The following is an 18784-nucleotide window of genomic DNA, read 5'->3' as shown; positions in this document are numbered from 1 at the left end:
GTCTCAACAATTAAAGAGTGACTTAGACATGTTGGATATTAGTCCAATATTTGCGAAAATAGGGGATTCCTTTAAATGATGATGGAAAACCTCTAGGCATCTTGATCAAAACATGTGTATTGGCTTGCTCTAGCCCACCATATCCATTTGTAAAGACTATTGTGTCCTAATAATGAACCACCCAATTCAAAGCACTAAAGAAAGCTTCATCTCATTTGTCACTTTAGCCTAAGCTTGAAATGGAAATAGCTCACATCACATCAATTATCCATTGATGTCAATGAGTGTCACCATTTGTACATTTGACAAGAAGATAAACGGGCTAAGTATTAATTCATGTTAAGAAAATATCGTGTGGGTCTTTTGGCTTAGCCTACGAAATGGTCAAAACTTACTCTCACAACTAGGGTATGATGATTATATAAAGGGCCATTGATGCTTATGTAAGTTCCTTTCTCAAATCCATCATGAGTACGTGAGAGTAATACCTACTTGTTCGAAAAGGGACGAAAATCCTGTATTAACATAGATGCCCTTGATTTTTTGTCATTTTGTGGATTGGTGTTTGTGAATGCACGAAGACGAAAAAATGGGCAGAGTCACTCCATCATATTTTGAATGCTCACAAGAACACCCATAATTACTAATCTCCCTTGCTAAAGGAAGATGTGAAAATGATCATATGACCATCTCCCTCTGATTCATCTTCCTTTCATCTTTTTCCTTCTCTAAAACCAAAGCCATTGTCTATTGGCGACACTCAGTTTGACTACAAATAAGGTTCAAACCCTTGATGCATGGTGCAATAATGTGAGAAGCAATAAGAGAGTAAGTGTAAGGGCATTTTTAGAAATACGGAAATGAAGGGGCATTTCAGGAAATATGGAAATAACCTAAGGGCATTTAGGGAAATAAGGATAATACAGGGAGTATTTTGGGGAAATATGGAAAATACCGGGAGTATTTTGGGGAAATACGGAAAATACAAAGGAAGTTATTTCAGGGAAATACAGAAAGAAAGATATATTAACGTCTTCTAAGGCCAAAATTGGCCCATGCAAAGGGGAAATATGGAAAATACAAAGGGTTATTTCGGGAAATATGGAAAATACAAAGGGGGTATCTCGCGAGATACGGAAATACAAGGGGTATTTTGGGGAAATATGGAAAAGTACGGTTTTTCCAGGGGTATTTCGGAGATTTGTTTTCCTTTTGAATTGGTTTGTGAAGAAGACGAAGACGAAGACGAAGACGAAGGATGGCTCGTTTGGCGATGGCGACCTCAGAGGCGACACAGTGGAAGGCTGCCCTGGATGGCTATGGCAGCTGTGTGGAATCCCTCTCCAAAATCCGTGGCTCAAATAAGAATAAGGAAGGAGATCTTCAGCACCTGAACGATTTCTACACTCTTTCCTTGCCTGCACTCATCCGATCCCGTCTCCCTTCTCCTTTCATCACCAGAGACGACCTCATCCGTGTCCTCAAATGGAAGCTCTCTCGCGGGAAATGGAGGTCTTCTTCCTTCCTTCCTTCTCTTCTTCTGTGTTTTTTTGAAGCACCATTTTATCCCTCTATTTGAAACATTCTCTCTCACATACACACACAAACACACACGCATACGCACACACATTCTCTCTCCGTTTCTTGATCGTTCTTCATTACTCCGTTTTTCTTTCGGTTTATCATTCTTTTGCTAGCTTTTCATGCAATACTCATCGATAAATATTATCCTTTTTAGATTTATTCCGCATTCTGCTACTCTGACGAGTTTCGATTGATGTTCATTAACAAAGTCTTCTATTTTTGTTTTATTGCAAGACTTCTTTTCTCTGCTGCCTTAAGGATTTTGGGGATGAAGCCGATTATCAAAGTGTTTTTTCTTTTGTATGGCAATGTTATTAAGCAGAGTATGGAATTCCATTCTCTTGCTGTTTCTTATTGTTGCTTCTGATTATTTTCCCACTGCCTTTTTTCGGGATCTCAGATGTGTGCTACTGTTTATTACATGATTAAGGTGTGACGATTTTGTTGTATTTGATTGCATCATGTGGAGTCCATGTATTTGCCTTTTCATCAAACTTACTGCACGATTAGTGTGATGAAAAATTTCAAATTAATTTCAAAAAATCTTCTTTGACCTCTTTTTTTCTAACACTATATGTTATGTTTTCTGGAAATGCAGACCCAGACTAATGAATTTTGTCTCTTCCTTGGATGATAACGAAGTGCAAGCTGTTTCAAAAGCTTCGTTCTCTACATTACCTGATCTAAAATCAGCGATAACAACACTTTCATCCTTGAAAGGTGTTGGTCCTGCAACAGCATCAGCAGTTCTTGCTGTGGTTGCACCTGATATTGCTCCTTTCATGTCTGATGAGGTTACCTGTGCTCGCTTTATCATACCTTTGATAAACTTTTCAATGCTTTCTCACATCTTTGATGACCTTTTTATGCATTAATCACATATTTGACAGTGCTTTTATTATAATTGTTCCTATGATTACAAAATATGCAAATGCAGGCTATGGTGGCTGTGCTTGGTAGCGTGAAAGATTATTCACTTAAGCAATACCTTATCTTTGCGGAAAAGCTTCAGAGTAAAGCTCAGGTATGCAGTATCTGGCTGAATGGCTATACTTTTCACTAAGTTGAATGAGAAAGGTTCCTAATTAGTGTGGAATAGAAGCAAAGTATCTTTTTGTAAGATCTATATTTGGTATATGATAAAGGAAGTATGGCTAAGTGAGACACAAATGCCAGAATGATATCAGTTGCATTAGAATGGTTCAATCTGGTATCGCAATGTGATGCCAGTTTAGAATTTAGAATTTAGAATTTTTTTATCGTCCATAAAGAGGCCTGTTTTGACCTATGCGACCAGAGTATACATGTGTTCTTGATATGTGTCTCCTTCATAAAAAGGGGTATTTATACATTGAAGCACAAAGTTTCTATGTGTGAATAAGGCATACACATATGAGCTGAACTTTCTAGGTGGTGTCTTAAGCATGGCACTTAACCCTCTTAATATGTCATCATATCTTGCACGAATTGCACTGTATGTCAAGCATGTGAAGAGCAAGTGACATTCATCCTCTACCATGCCTTCATTGCAAACTTTTCATTGCACTGTTAGGCTCATGTAAAGGAGAATGTGTCATTTAAGTATTCAGTATGTGAACAGCTAGTTATTTGATGGCTTTGGCATCGTGTGCTCCATTAGCATTTGATGGCTATATTTAACTGTTCTCTCGAAGAGAGTTTCACATAATGGGCACATGGAAGGGATACCCCAATAGATAATTCTGATTTGATGCAGGAATTGGCTAAATCTAGCAACCTGAAGCTCACCCCTTGTGATCTGGAACGAGCGCTCTGGTGTTCAGAAATGCAGAAAAAACTCCCTACTAATGTTGAGAAACAAAAGAATGATGAGCATAGTTTAGATAAAGAGAAAAGCTTCCCAAGTGATGTTGGAAAACAACAGATTGATGATTCTAATGACAATTCTCTTCTTGGTGGCTCTAACAAGAGAAGGAAGAGGAAGTAATCGTTACTTTTTAGTGCACTGGTGAAATATGTGCTGTTAAACAAAGATTTGCCATTTTCAATAACAAAAAGAATCTATTCCTTTTTGATATGCTTCTAGCGACAATGTTTTGCCAAGTTCAATACCATGAAACTCGATGAAATTTTGATAGTACTATTGACAATTATCTCGTTAATGGCTCTAACAAGAGAAAGAAGAGATATTAATCATTGATTTTGAGTGCAATGATGAACTATATGCTGTTGAAGTATGTGTCGCCATGTTCAAAAGCTTCAAACCTCTGCCTTAATTTGAGCAAGTGCACTGCCGTGCTATGCAATCCTCATGAGCAGTATATTACCTACTTGTAAGCTTCTATTCTATCACTTCATTGTTGATTCAGCCGATTTGTAAGATACTCTATTTGTCTTGAAAGTACATATGAAATCATTTTGCAGCGCTCATCCAAAAGCAAGGAAATTGAGAGGTGGTGCAAATATTGTGGCATAAGCATGCGTATTGAGTGCAGAATGTGACATGAACAATTTATTGCTCAACATCTCTCTTATACTTGAGATGTTTGGCTAATGGATGTACCTAGGTATATGAAGTTTTGGTTGTGGTTTTTGTTTACCTTCCTTTTTGGTCCAGTCACCCATTATGTTCACATTAAATTTGTCCAGAAGAAACTTGTTGCTTCCATTTTCTTGTAGTATATTATGCCTTCCACTGGTGCTAGACATGTGGAAATGGTGTGCATAGTAAGGTGCTAGTTGGCTGCTTTTTTAAATAAACAATCAAATGTTGATATATTGTGACATGATTTATGTCTTACAGATTTTTTACATGTAACAAGATTTTGACTATTTTTTTTTGTACGCACGACATTCAACATCGGGATATGGGAACACTTTGCAATATGGTCTCCTGTTGAAAAATTGAGGACATGATTGAGCAGCTATTTTTTATGAGCCAAAGTTCTTCTATTTGGTTAGGATCTACACCATTTTGAAAAGGATGAACATGGGTCTAAAAGCTTCAATATCGTAAAGGGTCACATACAATGGTGCAAAGCTTTTCTAGGAAGCAAGGCAAGCCAACATTAATAATAAGAAGAAAAGTTATGTTCAGCGGATGTTTCAATTCCACTTGACTCGTTGCTGTTAATTTGGTTGAATTCTTTAGATAAATGGGCTACGTTGTGCCTTAAACTTTTTATATTTCATATTTTAATTTATTCAAAATTTTAAAAATATGTCATATTATAATTGGTTCAATCTTTTATTTAATATTTCATAATTTAATTTATTCAAAATTTAAGTTTTTTTCTTAAAGTATCAAAATTATGCTTAAAATGTAAAAAAAAATAAATTTAAGAAAATAATTGAGTGTCAATCCAAAACTGTCAAAAATGTTCTAAGTGGAAATTGGTAAGTTGGTAAAGGCTCAAACCAAACTGAACCATTTACAAAAACCTGAACTTGAACAAACCATTTACAAAAAGCTTAACTTAAATAAAATCGAACCGTGTAAACCATTAAGCCAATAGTTTCACGATTTTGAAAGATATGCTTTGTGTTTGTTTGTTCTTTTGCTATAGCCACATGGTTATACAAGATCATGTTACCCCCCATCACATTCACTATACAAAACACTACCACAAGCACTTATTATTGGTATGGGATCCCTCAATGCATGATGATAATATAGGTCCAATCCACCTTGTAATTGTGAGTTGTCTCGTAGGCTAGTTTTGGGCTCTAATGTACGTTAATCTCTTTACCTATATCTTTCTCATGAGAATTGTGCAATATTTCAAATTCCTATATACAAAATGTGTTAAAGTCAAGATAGTTGAATGTGGGTCATTATGTAACTCTAGCCTACTAAGTAATGCTCATGCTATGCTACTTATTTTTCTTGTTTGTTTGGGAGTTGCAAGGACCAACTCATTGATCACATGCAAAAAGGGAATGACAAATTTGATGCAACAATCAATCACATGATGGAATAGGATCTCAAGTTTCTACAACACTTATGGTTGTCAAGAAGATATTTATGCTTCATTATATTGTTGTTTTTCTCGCCCAAGCATGTGGGATGGAAGGGATGATTTCGTGGTAGTGGGTTTCTTATTAGAAAATATTAAAATTGTGACATTCCACAATGGAATGCCTTGTTGCCACATTGAGGTTCATCATTGTGCTCTTGAGCCTAGGAAAGCTCATTCATGGTTTCACATGGATTGGCTAATCTTACACGAGAACTAAAAGAAGCATATGGTTCAAGGTCCTTTGACATCCTTTACACACATTTGCTTCTTCTTAGTTAACCTGCCATTTATATCATCATTAGCATAGTTTTCTTCTTTATTCAACAAGTGTAAACTATACTTTATTCTTACATTTTGAATGGTGTTTTATACTCTTGACCTTTCAATTATTCATATTTGGTACTTAAAAATAACCACTCATATGAAGGGCAATGTAAAAAATACCCTTCGTAAATTTGAAAATATCATTTTAAAGCTAAGTCTTTGGAAACCCATGCATTTGTAGCCCAATCTCACTATATGCAATGCTTCACTAGATTCCCCAACCAACCGAGAAGTTACAATATTTTTACTCGGAAATAAATAGGAATAATGAATGCTATATGGGAAAAGTTTGAAGGAGAAGGTAATCTTTAGATGCACCTCAACATGTACAAAGCTTAATTAAGCGTAGATTGTTGATTACATCCTTTATCCAATCTTGGAGAAAGTGATATTTGCCTCTCAACTTACCCTTTTCCCAACTTCAACAAACATTGCATGTTGTCTATTGGACACTTTGTGTAAATGGTAGAGCTTGCCTCATTGTATTAGTATGCAAGCGACGTAAAGAGGCCAACTCCACGATTTATCCAATGTGATTGCGGCTTATCACTTGGCAATTCCAGATACATCACAAAGTTTGTTGAATGACCAGTTGTTGACAAAGTTCCTGCATGTGGTAACATTATTAACATTCATGCAAATACTAAAAGAGAAAAATTACAAGAATTTTTTTATTACTATTGCAACTAAAAATTTAGGTTCTTATTAGCTATACTTTGTTTTTACATATGCTTTGTCAAGATCGTGCTTGTGCAGTACTTTTACGTCTATCTGGGATATCTATAAATTATAATGCAATACATTACAATCGTTGATGCATATACCTATAACATGTAAATTTATCGCAAAAAGTCCCAAAATGTTTATCAAATTGGACATTGTTATTAAATCTAGGAATACTCACTCCTTAAGAAACATGTTTAACAAGTCTGGTGAATTGGGAATTCCATGCACATGATCCTTTCTATAATATGATCATAAATAAAGAGTAAAAATTAAACGAGTACAAACATATCCCCAAACCCACAACAAAACTAAGAGAGAGAGAGAGATTTGCCATTTCGTGTAAAGCTATCCATAATACATATAGAGAGTCATGATTGGTGGTCTCCCACTAGGTTCAGTTTTAAAGAGATGAGGACTAGGGTCAGGTATGTGCTTATTTTGCACCATTCAATTTAAGGACAATACACATAGGTTCATTAAATGTTCTATAGCGTGTATCATTTGGAAGTACTTACTGGACATTGGACAAGTTTTAACCCGTTATTATTTGAGGCCGCAACCAATGGTTTTTCTCAGTATGTTCAAAATCTTCCAAACGACGAGATGAGGCATTGTTTCAATTTTCATGATATTGGGGACTACAACATAACTGGAATATGCGTAATGCTTTCACGTGTGATAGTAGACATGGGGTGAAAGCCTATATGAAGAAGTCGAATGTATGTGGAATTTCTAGATGTTAGGACATGTGGGGATCATTTCCTCAAGTGCATATTCAGGTTTTCTAGTGGTCTTACAAGACATCCCTCTCCCTACATAAGATAGGATAGGTAGGTAGAGGAGACTAAGAAGTGTTGTAACAAGTGGATTTTACATACAATTAATATAATTCTGTGCTTTTACCGAGAGAGAGAGAGAGAGAGAGAGAGAGAGAGAGAGAGACCTGCACGTAATAACGTTTTGTAAACAGGACATTCATAGATACCACTCTCTGGAGGTTTTCTGAACTGCACGGGCTTTAGCCACACAATGGGGAGCTCACTATATAATTCCTTTGGTCTAGACTCTGTCAACATATGTTCTTGATAATCCCAACGACATCCTTCAAGAAATAAACCTCGGATATAACATCCATCTTCAGGTGGTTTTTGGATTGTTTTAGCTGTTTGACTATCTTCGAGGATGAAATCAAATCCAACAGTATCGATGGGATATCTATGCTTTCTTGCAAAATTCTGAAGGGTTCCTGTCAAGAAGGCCTGAAAACAAGGTTCCCATTACTCTTAGGTGTCAAATAAATGTTGTTGAGTACACTTGTATAGGTCACGAAACATTTCATTTATTGTTTTTTGAACATGATACTGAACGTAATACTGGAGTCCTACCTGAGGGAAAAAGAACCCAGATATCCAGTATACAGCAGGGGCTCCCTTATCTATCCATTCTTGTATGAATTCTGTTCTCTGAAGGAGATCTAGCACCCATGAAGCAAGTGGCTTTAATGATGGATAGGCTTTGCCTGCCCAAAGGTCTGGAACCTGAAAGTTTTAATAGAATTAAGGTCATTGCATGCGACAAATGAGTATTGTAAATAAACTAAAAATACATATTGAGAGTGGTGATAACCTGATTGTTGAAGATGCTAGTGCAAAGCATTTCCAGGTCAGGAGACATCATCACTAACCCCTTGAGTGCTTTTAGTACTTCTCTCAAGGACACCCGCATGACATTGAGCAAGCCATTGTATCTGATGCATTCCTGTGTCAGAACTGTGTTCATACTCTCTGTATACATAGTTGGATATTTGCGTAGGACATCTTCAACGTCATATATAGGGGGTAGCTTAGCAAGAATATCCTGGCATGACTTCTCAATGGTCTCCTCTCGCGACATGCCACCTGTTCCAGTGGCTCTTTCTCTTGGTTGAAATGATAATAATGTGTTAAAAACATCATATGATTCATTTTGATCACATGTGATATCAGCATTCTCATGAAGACCAAATATCTCTGGCTTTGGAGCCAGTGGAAGCTCTTTAATGTATGCAGCAAAACCATTGACATTTGTTGCATCAGGGATAATATATACTCCAGACTCACTGAAGCTGTGTTTTGTTTCAACTATAATCTGCATCAGGGATAAGTAAATTGAATGTCAAGATTGCGTCTTTGTTTCTAAGACTAATTATATAAAGACATTTCTTTGCTTGTGTGATAAGAGAGGGCAGAAAACCTCTGGAATAATAAACTTGAGAAGCAGATTATTCATAAGTCTCCTATCCTTATCATCGGTGACACGACCACCATAGTTGATTTCTCCACAAAGAAACCGAATAACCTGAATATAGAAACATCCAATCAATTACAAAACAAAAATTTCTCTTGCTATGGCGAATCAGGATCAATAGTGTAAGAAACTACCTTATACGGAATTTCGTTGTATTCGTTTAGAAACATGCGAATTTGAGTTTGGCAAACAGCTAGATCTCCATCTGTGAATTCATACCTTATATTCCATCCTAAAGCACCAAATTTCCTTCTTTCTTGAATAACAGCATGGAATAAGCATGTCGCAAACAAAAACTTCTTCCATACATCTGGTTTGCCACAGTCATTCAGGACCTTGTCAGTATATCTCATGTATGACCGCGCTAGGTTTGACTTCAACCCCTTTGGAGGTTCCAAAGTCATTTTTACACCATTTTGAAGAATTGAAACAGGGAAATCAGGACTAGGCATGCTAGTTAACCAGAGCCGAAAGTCTTTATGCACCTGAGTGTATAAACATGAAATAATGAGAGTAAGAACAAAACAAATTCTCAAATCTGGTTTGAAGAAAGATCTGAATTATCTAGTACTACCTTCTCTGGATCGATGTTATCAACAATGCGCTCAAGAGCAGGCATCCATGATTGTGACAAGTGACAATTCTGAAGGCATACCCACATGCCACGATCCATCCCTAGTTCAAGAAGCTTTTCTGCTTTGGGTCCTTGACCTTGTCCAAGAGAAACCTAGGAATAAAACACAGAAAACAGCAATGATATGTAAGCATTTTGAGAGAGAACTGGGTTTCTATATTTGTAATCATCTGCCACCAGCTTGCCCAAACTGAGTTTCTCCACAACATGTATTTTAAACGAAGGGAGTTCTATGGATTCAATACCTTCTCAAATTTCTTAGTAAACTGGAGGTCTTCTGCTAGCTTCAGGAGATCAGCCATGGGATCAGCTCCAGAAGAAAGCACAAAAATGAGCGGCGATGAAGGAGACCCATCTTTATAACACACAGCAAGGTCAAATGCAGGTGGCTCGATGAAGCGCTGACCTAGGTTTTCTGATACAAAATCCTACAGAAAACATTCGGTTATTACTTTCAAATTAATATGAAATATATGTAGAGAAGATTCGGTAGCTTAACCATTGCATTGATGAATAAACACACGCCAATACCTAAACCAACGAATCAAGATTAACTGGTTAATCAAGGCTAGTCAGTACCTGTATTCCCAGAAGTGCTTTATCAACACGGATACACCTAAGTATAAGCAATTTTTGCAGTTTGTTTAATTTGTTATTCCAGTCTTCTGGAAGTGGTTCTTGATGAGCTTCTGAGCTATCAAAAATCCTTTTATAATGTGATATGTTTTCAACAAAATGCTGCTCAAAACCTATGAGATTCTTTGACTGGCTAAGCTGTAAAATCTCAATCCATGACTGCATAACCAAACTTCTTGTAAGATGCTTAACAAACATACAAACATTTTCAAGACAAAGATCATAATATTTCTTAAATACCTTGTCAGTCAACCATTCTGGAGCAGGGTTAGGCTGTGCCATTGTAGATGATGTGGCTCCTGCGAGCAAGAATCGCCACTCAACAGGATCTACACATCCCCTTTCCTATATCAAAAAAGAAGCAAAATAGTTTCAGGGCAAGACACAGACAAAAGTGCAAATATAGGAGATGAGCAAACCTGTAAAATCTTGATACATAGCATTAGAGAGAACATCAACTTATGCTTTTCAAAGAGCGACCGGCACACATTCACATAAAGCGAATATGTAAAATACTCATTCAAATTTTGCACTCTCTTCTCTATTATAGATGCTTGCGTAGCCCCATCCATAGCTCGATTGAACAATGATATGAACCACGTTAGGCTATATTGATACATGGGATCAACAGAAGCCAAATCTGATATACAAAAGAACAATTGTGATGCTCTTGTTGCGACTTTACGATAACCCTGTAAGACAAAAAGAGATAGATTTCATCAGCTCTAACAATTTTGGGATTCTGTTTAGAGCATAATATTGAGCAATAATACGTGCCTCTCTTGTTTCATCAATGGCTATTTCTGTTTTCTCAGCTTCTGCAACCTTTATTTTGATAACATCTGATGTTACCTTTGACTGAGCAAGAGTATTGATAAGGACTTCATCATCTAGAATGTTTCCCTGAAAATAAGTACACGTAGATATGAAATTTCATTATTATGCTATCAATAGATCACTTATTGATATTAAAAAATTGAAGAACTGAAAACCCTGTCACAGATTTTAGGAAATAACTCTAGAGGACACTAACTTGTGCTTTTGATAAAAGATGAAGAATTTGTGACTCAATCTCTTTAAGTTCCCGTTTCATATTTGCATTGGAAACAGTTAGATGATTCTTCATTTCAGCAAGATCTGGTCGTTCCTTTGTCACAACCTGTCCTAGAAGTTGCTCTTCAAGTCCTTCTTGTGTAACAAAAAAGTTGAGTAGAGTAACCTTGACACTAACCTGTAGGAGAAGCAAAGTATTTTTATACCTGTGAAGAAAACTATGTGACCCACATATAAATGTCTCTACCCTGAACAGTCTATTACCAATAAAAAGAAATGAGTAATAAATTGCCAAAAACTATTTCGTTGTCTTAAACATTCAGCAGTGTTCGAGAAAATTGTAAATATTACTAATCAGTTCACATAGACTGATACTTCTTGAACAAGCTGAGAGGACTCGGGAAAGAGCAATTGCACCTTCGATGTCTACAGGGTTGATATTGATGGAAACTGTATGGATATAGATATGGCCTGCATGAGCTATTGCTTGATCAATGGTAAACTCTTAAACTTATTGTGGCTGTACTGTCCTGACATTGCTCTACACTGAGCTACAATAGATAGGCATGCCTCAATAGTTGACAAGACTGAAGAAACTTGTGATGGTTTTTAGCTAAAGTGGAACCCAAAAACCAAGTTCTGAGTACAAGCCAGTACCAGAAGCCTACTAAAAACATAATATGAGGACTATTCATGGGATAAAAGCATACATCAGGTATGACAGAAATCCACTTACATGGTCTATATGATTACTGAAACACAAATTCTATGACAAGCATAGTTCCATCCAAGAGCATCTTCTCATCATAATGGGGAAAGACAACTTTGGGTCTGATCCCATCATCCCACATTAGCGTCCAATATGACAAAGCTCAATGTCAAGCTATCATTCTCTGGTCACATGCATTCGTTGGAAGGAGTGACAGGATCATACCCATGTACCTAATCTTACTACATAAGAAAACATCCAGGATGTCGGTGTATCCACCATGTTTGGAGACATTTGCAAGAACTTCATTCTGCAAGTTTGAACAGACTTCATACATGAGACTGACGTAGAATGCTTTTCTACACATCCATTAAGATGTCTTCATAGGTTTTTCTAGAATATATCAGCCAACTTCTGCAACACATATCATTCAAACAACTCAATAAGCAGCCCAACTCAATGGCATTCTGCAAACGCCTTCCCACACAGGATAGTAGCCTTAAAATTCTTTATTCAGTGTTTTTGTTAACAGGAGCAGGGCCGTATATTATCTATATAAAAACCCTCACAAATATCCATGAGAATTATTCTGAGGGAAGAACAAAGTTTAGTTAGTATATGCAAGGTGCATTGCAAAACCTCAAAAGTCTCACAGATAGCAAAAAATGTCAACTGCCAAACTGAGAAATGCAATTCATAATAAACCACTGGGGTTGTATGTCACCATGTAATAATACCCAAATCACGACAATAACTTAGTTCAGTGCTTTTAATTGTTCTCTTTCCGTTTTGTATTTTCTTGACTATTTAGGATATCTATCTCTCAACTCTCAAAAGTACTATCAACAAGTAACTGTGCCTAACTTGCCACGAATTATTTTTACTATTAGTTTACCTCTGGAGCATAATGAGGATTGGCGAGTTTAGTAGTGATGAACAATCGAAAATCACGATGGTATGGAATTATATTATCCCCTATTTTTATAACCACTTGTCCACCTTGCTTGAATGTTTGCTGCAGTAAAAGAGGTTCCAAGGCTGGATCAAGACTCTCCATAATGTTCTCCAGCATCACAACTCGACCAAATCTAACTGCATTTTCCAGTGTCCGAAGATAGTCTTTTTCAGATAACTTGATGACATCAATTCCAGTTTCTTTGTACATATTCTTGATCCATTTGTTTGCTTGACCCTGCAGAATAATACTTTTGTTTCAAATAAAATTTATACATTTTCCTTTGACTCTATTAATACATCATACTTCTAGACATGTGAAAGGGTTTAATATTCATCAAGATAGTAATCTGATTCTCACCTTTCATAGGCACAAGGATAACCCTGCACAGCTCGCTAATAACTTAAAGAATATTTACACCGTATGAAAATCAGGACGCTGTCCTATAGCTTTCTATTGCAACTCCTCTTGTAGAAGGGAGTATAATGTAATACTGTACTCATCTTTTGTATGAGATAATAGCGTAGAACAGTTTTGACTAGTTCACAAAAAGCATTTCTTTACTTATTTTTTAATAATCTTGGGATCACATGAGAATTACCAGAAGGATACTGTAAGAAGGATTTCCTAAAGCTTTCCACTACAGGTCCCCTCTCAGATTGAAGTATTATGTAATACTATATCAGAATTAGAAATTACCAACACTTTCGTGTGAAATACAGGTGTAGACAGTTGAACAAAATGTTAATAGATAACGGATTTATATTAGAGGTACAAAACTTCAGTCAGCATTGCCAGATAGATTAATTCTGAGAATGGTATTAGTGTAACACATGTCTCTGTCAAGAGGCTGAGAGGACTCCACATTAGAAACCAGTACAGGGGTGTAACAGAAAAGCAGTAAGATCTAAATATATTAGAGTAAATGTCTGAAAAAGAAATTTGTTTGGAATGAGTCTAAGCATATGATACAATAATAAAAAACATTTCATTTAAAAAGTACTTAATGTTACCTGTGGGTCAATCATAAGAGGCCATCTTCTAGCTTTGAATACTATAATACCATTATCCTCGCTAAGAGAATCACTAGGGAGGCCAGCTATGTTCCATGCACGCACTTCCACAGGATCCTTTAATACACCTTGCAGATCAATATCAGCTGTATGTGGAACCTAGAGCCAAAAACAAAACCTTTTTAATGTCAAACAAATGCTTTTGAAAGAAAAAATATTTCTTGTTCCTGTATAAAACCTTGAACTCTATCAGCTTTTCCACCCATTCAGCATTCAACTTCTTTCTGTAAGGAGAGGTAAAAGGTCCAGTATAGGCTATTGCTCCAGCTGCTACAGCTACATCTCCCACAACATGTTCTATATTTATAGTTAACATTGCTATGGTATCACCCCATCTAGCACGTTCACCACCAAGACCACCAATTAGCTTTCCTGCACGTTCTAATCGATTTTCACATTCCCTAGCCTTTTTTTCCAGTTCATCCTTCTTCCTAACAGCAGCTTCCAAGTCAGATTCAAGCATTCGTATATTGTTTTCCACCTGTTTTGCAATGTTTATATGATTAGCATCAATGGCAGACTGAGAAGTTCATCATTTACTTCTTTCATGTGAACAAAAGATATACTAACATCTTTTAAGAGGGCAAAATGGCCTCTAGACTGAACAAAAGAATACATCTTAAAACATTGCCTTGTCTTTAAGAATGACAAACTAAAGTAAATATAATTGAAGCTAGGGGTACTAAAGAGTCTAGTTATCTAAGATTCTGAAATTAGATTGAAAGAACCTTCTGCCTTCAAAAAATATTCAACATTGGCAGTTCCAATATGGAGAGATCTCTGAAGTTAGGGAAACACCTTTTGTGCCAGGTGAAAATAGCTGTTACCCCGTACGAGATGTACGGAGAGTCAAGTGTGATGAACGAGGGTCGAATGTTATCATGATGTTGTGTGTGTGTAGGGGGCATAAATGTAATTGTGAGTCGATACGTATGTGAACATATGCACACGTGTGTGCATGTGGATGGATACGAGGAGGTGTGAGTGAGTGTCCAGTATGAATGCTCTAGGGGGCTTACATCCCTTTGTATCTACCCCCTCTTGTACTATTTAACCCCTTATGGGGAATGAATGAAACATGAATAATCATTTTTCTCTCTCAATCTCTCTCTCTCTCTCTCTTGTCATCTCTCTTTCTCTCTCTCTCCTATGCGTTATAAGACACACTTCTTACATACATCGGAGGATGGATTTGTCATAAGGCCACCTTATATGGACATACATCTATCCTATGCGTTGCGTAGTGTGATAGGGCAGCTGCGAACCTCATCACATCAGCTACAGATTGAGGTGGGCAGATATACACGACTACCTCTAGAAGAGAGAATTTGCCAATTGTGTCATCAAGGAGTGGAATCTGAAGAACACTACGTTTGTCATTGTAGTGTCTTTTATGAAATCAGAGGGAGATACCATTGCCTCTTTAAACAAGGCTTTGGCCCACTACGCAAGGTAATGGAATATGAGGACCAAAGATGCCTAGGACTTTTCTTGCTCGAGCTCAAGAGACATCGGGAAAAGTTGTTGAAGAATACAGCCACACAAGCTCATCCACAAAGAACAATCACAACTTTCTTTAGCTCCATCACTCCTAATGCTAGAAGTCAACCCCAGGATACAGGAATGGGATCCAGACCAAGATATAACAAAGGGGTTACGATTGATCGGGCAATGGCAATTTGCCGTGCACGTAGGCCCCGGCCCCATGGACCACGACCCGGACACCCTTGTCATCGACAAATAAAAGCCATTATCTCCCGCCATCGTAGGTGCTTCCCTCGCTTTGGAGACATTTCCATTCTAGATCGACCTATGATAGAGATCTTTCGGAGACAAAGGCTACAATACACCTAACTTGAGAATCTCGCATGTGCCAAAAACCAGATTCTCTCGTCTCTTTTCTCTTCATCTTATTTACTTTTATATTTATTGTGTAATATTTACTTTATTTTGATTTGTTCTCAAAGACGAGAAAACATTTAAGATGTAATCTCTTATTCGGTCTTATAGGCCATTTTGGCCTCTTAAAAGACGTTAATATATCTTTCTTTCTTTCTTTCTTTCTTTCTCCCCCTCAATGTTGAATCCCCTTGGGAGGGGGGTGGAGCCATTCTAGGCACCACCCCCCACCTCGCAATGCTTCTCAATGCACATGATCTCTCTCGCCATCAATCCCATACTCTCCATCATCATCATAACCACCATGGCTATCTTTATCATGATTATCATCGTCCTTAACCCTAACCCTAAAACCTATAACACCTTTTGGCGACCACTAAGGTGACCCCCCTTTGGAGACGAAGTCGAAGAATGATACACGGATGTGCAAGCCATAGTGACTAAGTGCAAGAAATGGCGAAACGTGAAAATGACGGTGAAGATGTTGGAGGAAGTCTATGGAGGAATGCAGAAATGGAAACAACGTTTTGTGCGAGTCAATGTGTCAATGTGCGTGGTTCCGAAAGCGGTTAGCGACAATGTGTGTTTCGAATGCGTGGTGCAAGATGCACAGCTGGACAAACAGTGACGCAAAGGGAACCGGCGCCAGCACGACCGGAAAGAGAAGCCCACCTGGAGACTGCAGTGGAAGACGCAGTGTGTGGAGCGGAGGCCGGCAAAATGTGCTGAGAATGCACGAGAGATGGTTCCAAACGAAGCAACACAGAGAGAGTCGGAACCGGAATCGGAACCAGACCCAAAGTTGGTTAACATAGAAGGGCCAACGTAGACAGAGAAGGAGACGCTGTCGTTGACGAGACATTGACGGCCAGAAAAACTGACAATGCCCAAAAGACATGGACGACTGACTACACAATATCAAAACAAAACGAGGCAACCGGAAAAGCTAGACTACACAAGCACAGACAGAGACGAATGGACGGGCGAAAAGGAAGCATACAGACTCAAGCGACACAACCGAAAACGGGTAGGAAAGAACCGGACAGATGACCGAGAAGACGGACCAGACGCACAGCCAAAAGACAACGGACAGACATCCGGATGAGCGGCCGGACAGGAGCCGGAGAGCCTGAATGGCCGGACAACAACGGCCACAACGGCAGTCTAACGTCATCCGTACGAAGACCGAACGAAGACTGATGGAAACCAACAGAGTCGGCGACATAGGATGACCGGATAGAGACCGGCAAGGACGGGCATAGACGGACGAATGACGGCCGGCGATAGAGATACTGGAATGGTCCAAACAAATGAACAGAATGACAGGAACCGACAGGACAGCAACAGCTACGGCCGGAATATGATGACGACGCCGAATGGTGGCAAAATGTTCATTGAGAACGACGGCGGCAAAAAAGCTACGGACAACGGTGAAAGACAAGCCGGTGTGGCCGGATAGGAGCGGAAGAGCGGTCGACTGTATCCTACCCAGAGGGGTGACACCGATAGATATGGAAGAGAGGCCGGAAAAAGTCGGCCGAAGTGCGACCGAAGAGCAGTCGGAGTGGCCGAATGGCGCCGAAACGAAGGCGCCATATTGTGTTACCCCGTACGAGATGTACGGAGAGTCAAGTGTGATGAGCGAGGGGCGAAAAGGTACGTAGTGGGCATTTAAGCGCCACCACAGGACATAATGCTATTTTAGTACACGACGTGCACACACTCGAAAAAGGCGCAAGAATGCACAGAGAAAAACCATTGCGCGTGGAGACCCTCTACTTTCGCGAACCCAGGAGCACAGAAGCACCAAGGCGCTGGAAGATCATCAGACGAGAACCTACGCATAGAGAACCCCCGCCTTCTGAACTCTCTCTCTCTCTCTCACTCTCACTCTCATCACCAGCCAACCTCGCCACCACAATCCGACCTCGACACAGACATGGACCCGCAAACGCTGTCGGAAGCCGGTAAGAAATGGCTAAAGCAACACGGGCTCGAGGGCTTCTTGACGATTATGGAGGTACCGCCACACAAAGAAGCCGACAAGGTGATCAAAGAAATCGACATAGAGGTCATAACGGATGAGGCGATCCGTGCGTTAACAGGCCTTCCGGAGGGAGGCATATTCACGATTGACAATCCGACCTCGGAGCAACTCATCAAGTATTTTGGTGAGTACTCCCTAGCCAGCAAGGGCTACTGGACACAGGGCGGCGGAGATATGTTGTTCCGCGAGATTGCCCGTGTGCTCCATGAATACGGCCATGTGTACCCCAGACCCCCTGTCATGCCGCAGAATCGGGCAGGGATGATCATCGCCACCTATGAAGGGATCAAGGTAGATTGGCCGGTATTGATCGCAGACGGTTTGTGTGCGGTGATCGAGATCGTCAGAGGAAAAGACGGCAAAGAAGGCCGAGAAGGACGGAGGATATGGCACGCAGTAACGCAGTGGCTCACCTTGCTTGTGCCACCTGTCGAGCCCGTCTAGCCCAAGAAGCGGGGAAGAGTGGCGGATGGCACCCCAAAGACGGCTTCCAAAAGACAACAGCTGTTGGCCTCTAAGGCCACTAAGGGGAAGGCGGCGGACGCAGAACAGGCGGGAAAGGAGAGCGCCAGCCGGAAGCGGCCAACGGATGCGCAGGAGGAACCACCGGTACGGCCCGTAAAGGTTACACTCCGCCGACCGGGGAATAGAGAAGCGGACCCCTTGGCGGCAAAACTCAATGCCGGGACTTAGGAAGAGGAAATAGAGGAGGAGCCTATGGAGCACCTCCAGGGACGGTCGTCGGCAAGGACCGTTGAGGCAGCCGGGAAACGTTTGGACCCTCAGACGGAGGGAACACCGGCTCCCCATACTGAGACTTCCACGCCAAGGGAGGAACCGGAACCGGTGCGCACGGCACC

General features: G+C 39.5%; 2 protein-coding genes across 3 annotated transcripts in view; one reads left to right on the top strand and one right to left on the bottom strand.

Annotated features, from left to right (window-relative positions):
• Window positions 1–1232: 1232 nt before the first annotated feature.
• On the top strand, window positions 1233–3595 carry LOC147856713 (DNA binding protein). 2 transcript variants are annotated; one of them, XM_087328090.1, is made up of 4 exons: window positions 1233–1512; window positions 2183–2378; window positions 2522–2608; window positions 3320–3595. In XM_087328090.1, exons 1-4 carry the CDS (start codon window positions 1259–1261, stop codon window positions 3548–3550), a joined length of 768 nt encoding a protein of 255 aa, XP_087184216.1. In that variant the 5' UTR covers window positions 1233–1258; the 3' UTR covers window positions 3551–3595. The 2 variants fall into 2 exon arrangements, with proteins under 2 accessions (XP_087184216.1, XP_087184217.1); XM_087328091.1 differs by lacking the exon at window positions 2522–2608.
• Window positions 3596–6382: 2787 nt separating this feature from the next.
• Window positions 6383–18784, bottom strand: part of LOC147856712 (uncharacterized) — a 53563-nt gene continuing 41161 nt past the window's right edge. Inside the window, exons 36-51 of the mRNA XM_087328866.1 lie at window positions 14157–14459; window positions 13919–14077; window positions 12846–13142; window positions 11222–11419; window positions 10966–11091; window positions 10608–10880; window positions 10429–10533; window positions 10132–10347; window positions 9798–9980; window positions 9493–9645; window positions 9053–9403; window positions 8865–8969; window positions 8259–8759; window positions 8018–8170; window positions 7576–7891; window positions 6383–6513 (exon numbers count right to left, since the gene is read on the bottom strand). Coding sequence (XP_087184992.1) covers window positions 6392–6513; window positions 7576–7891; window positions 8018–8170; window positions 8259–8759; window positions 8865–8969; window positions 9053–9403; window positions 9493–9645; window positions 9798–9980; window positions 10132–10347; window positions 10429–10533; window positions 10608–10880; window positions 10966–11091; window positions 11222–11419; window positions 12846–13142; window positions 13919–14077; window positions 14157–14459 — 3561 coding nt within the window. The 3' untranslated portion in view covers window positions 6383–6391. The remainder of the gene's footprint in view (window positions 6514–7575; window positions 7892–8017; window positions 8171–8258; window positions 8760–8864; window positions 8970–9052; window positions 9404–9492; window positions 9646–9797; window positions 9981–10131; window positions 10348–10428; window positions 10534–10607; window positions 10881–10965; window positions 11092–11221; window positions 11420–12845; window positions 13143–13918; window positions 14078–14156; window positions 14460–18784) is intronic.

The sequence above is a fragment of the Azolla caroliniana genome, unplaced genomic scaffold (assembly GCF_043228905.1).
Source record: "Azolla caroliniana isolate FFs.n. ecotype wild unplaced genomic scaffold, voAzoCaro1.0.p SCAF_12, whole genome shotgun sequence".
NCBI classification, from domain to species: Eukaryota; Viridiplantae; Streptophyta; class Polypodiopsida; order Salviniales; family Salviniaceae; genus Azolla; species Azolla caroliniana.
This window is presented reverse-complemented; position numbering and strand designations above follow the sequence as displayed.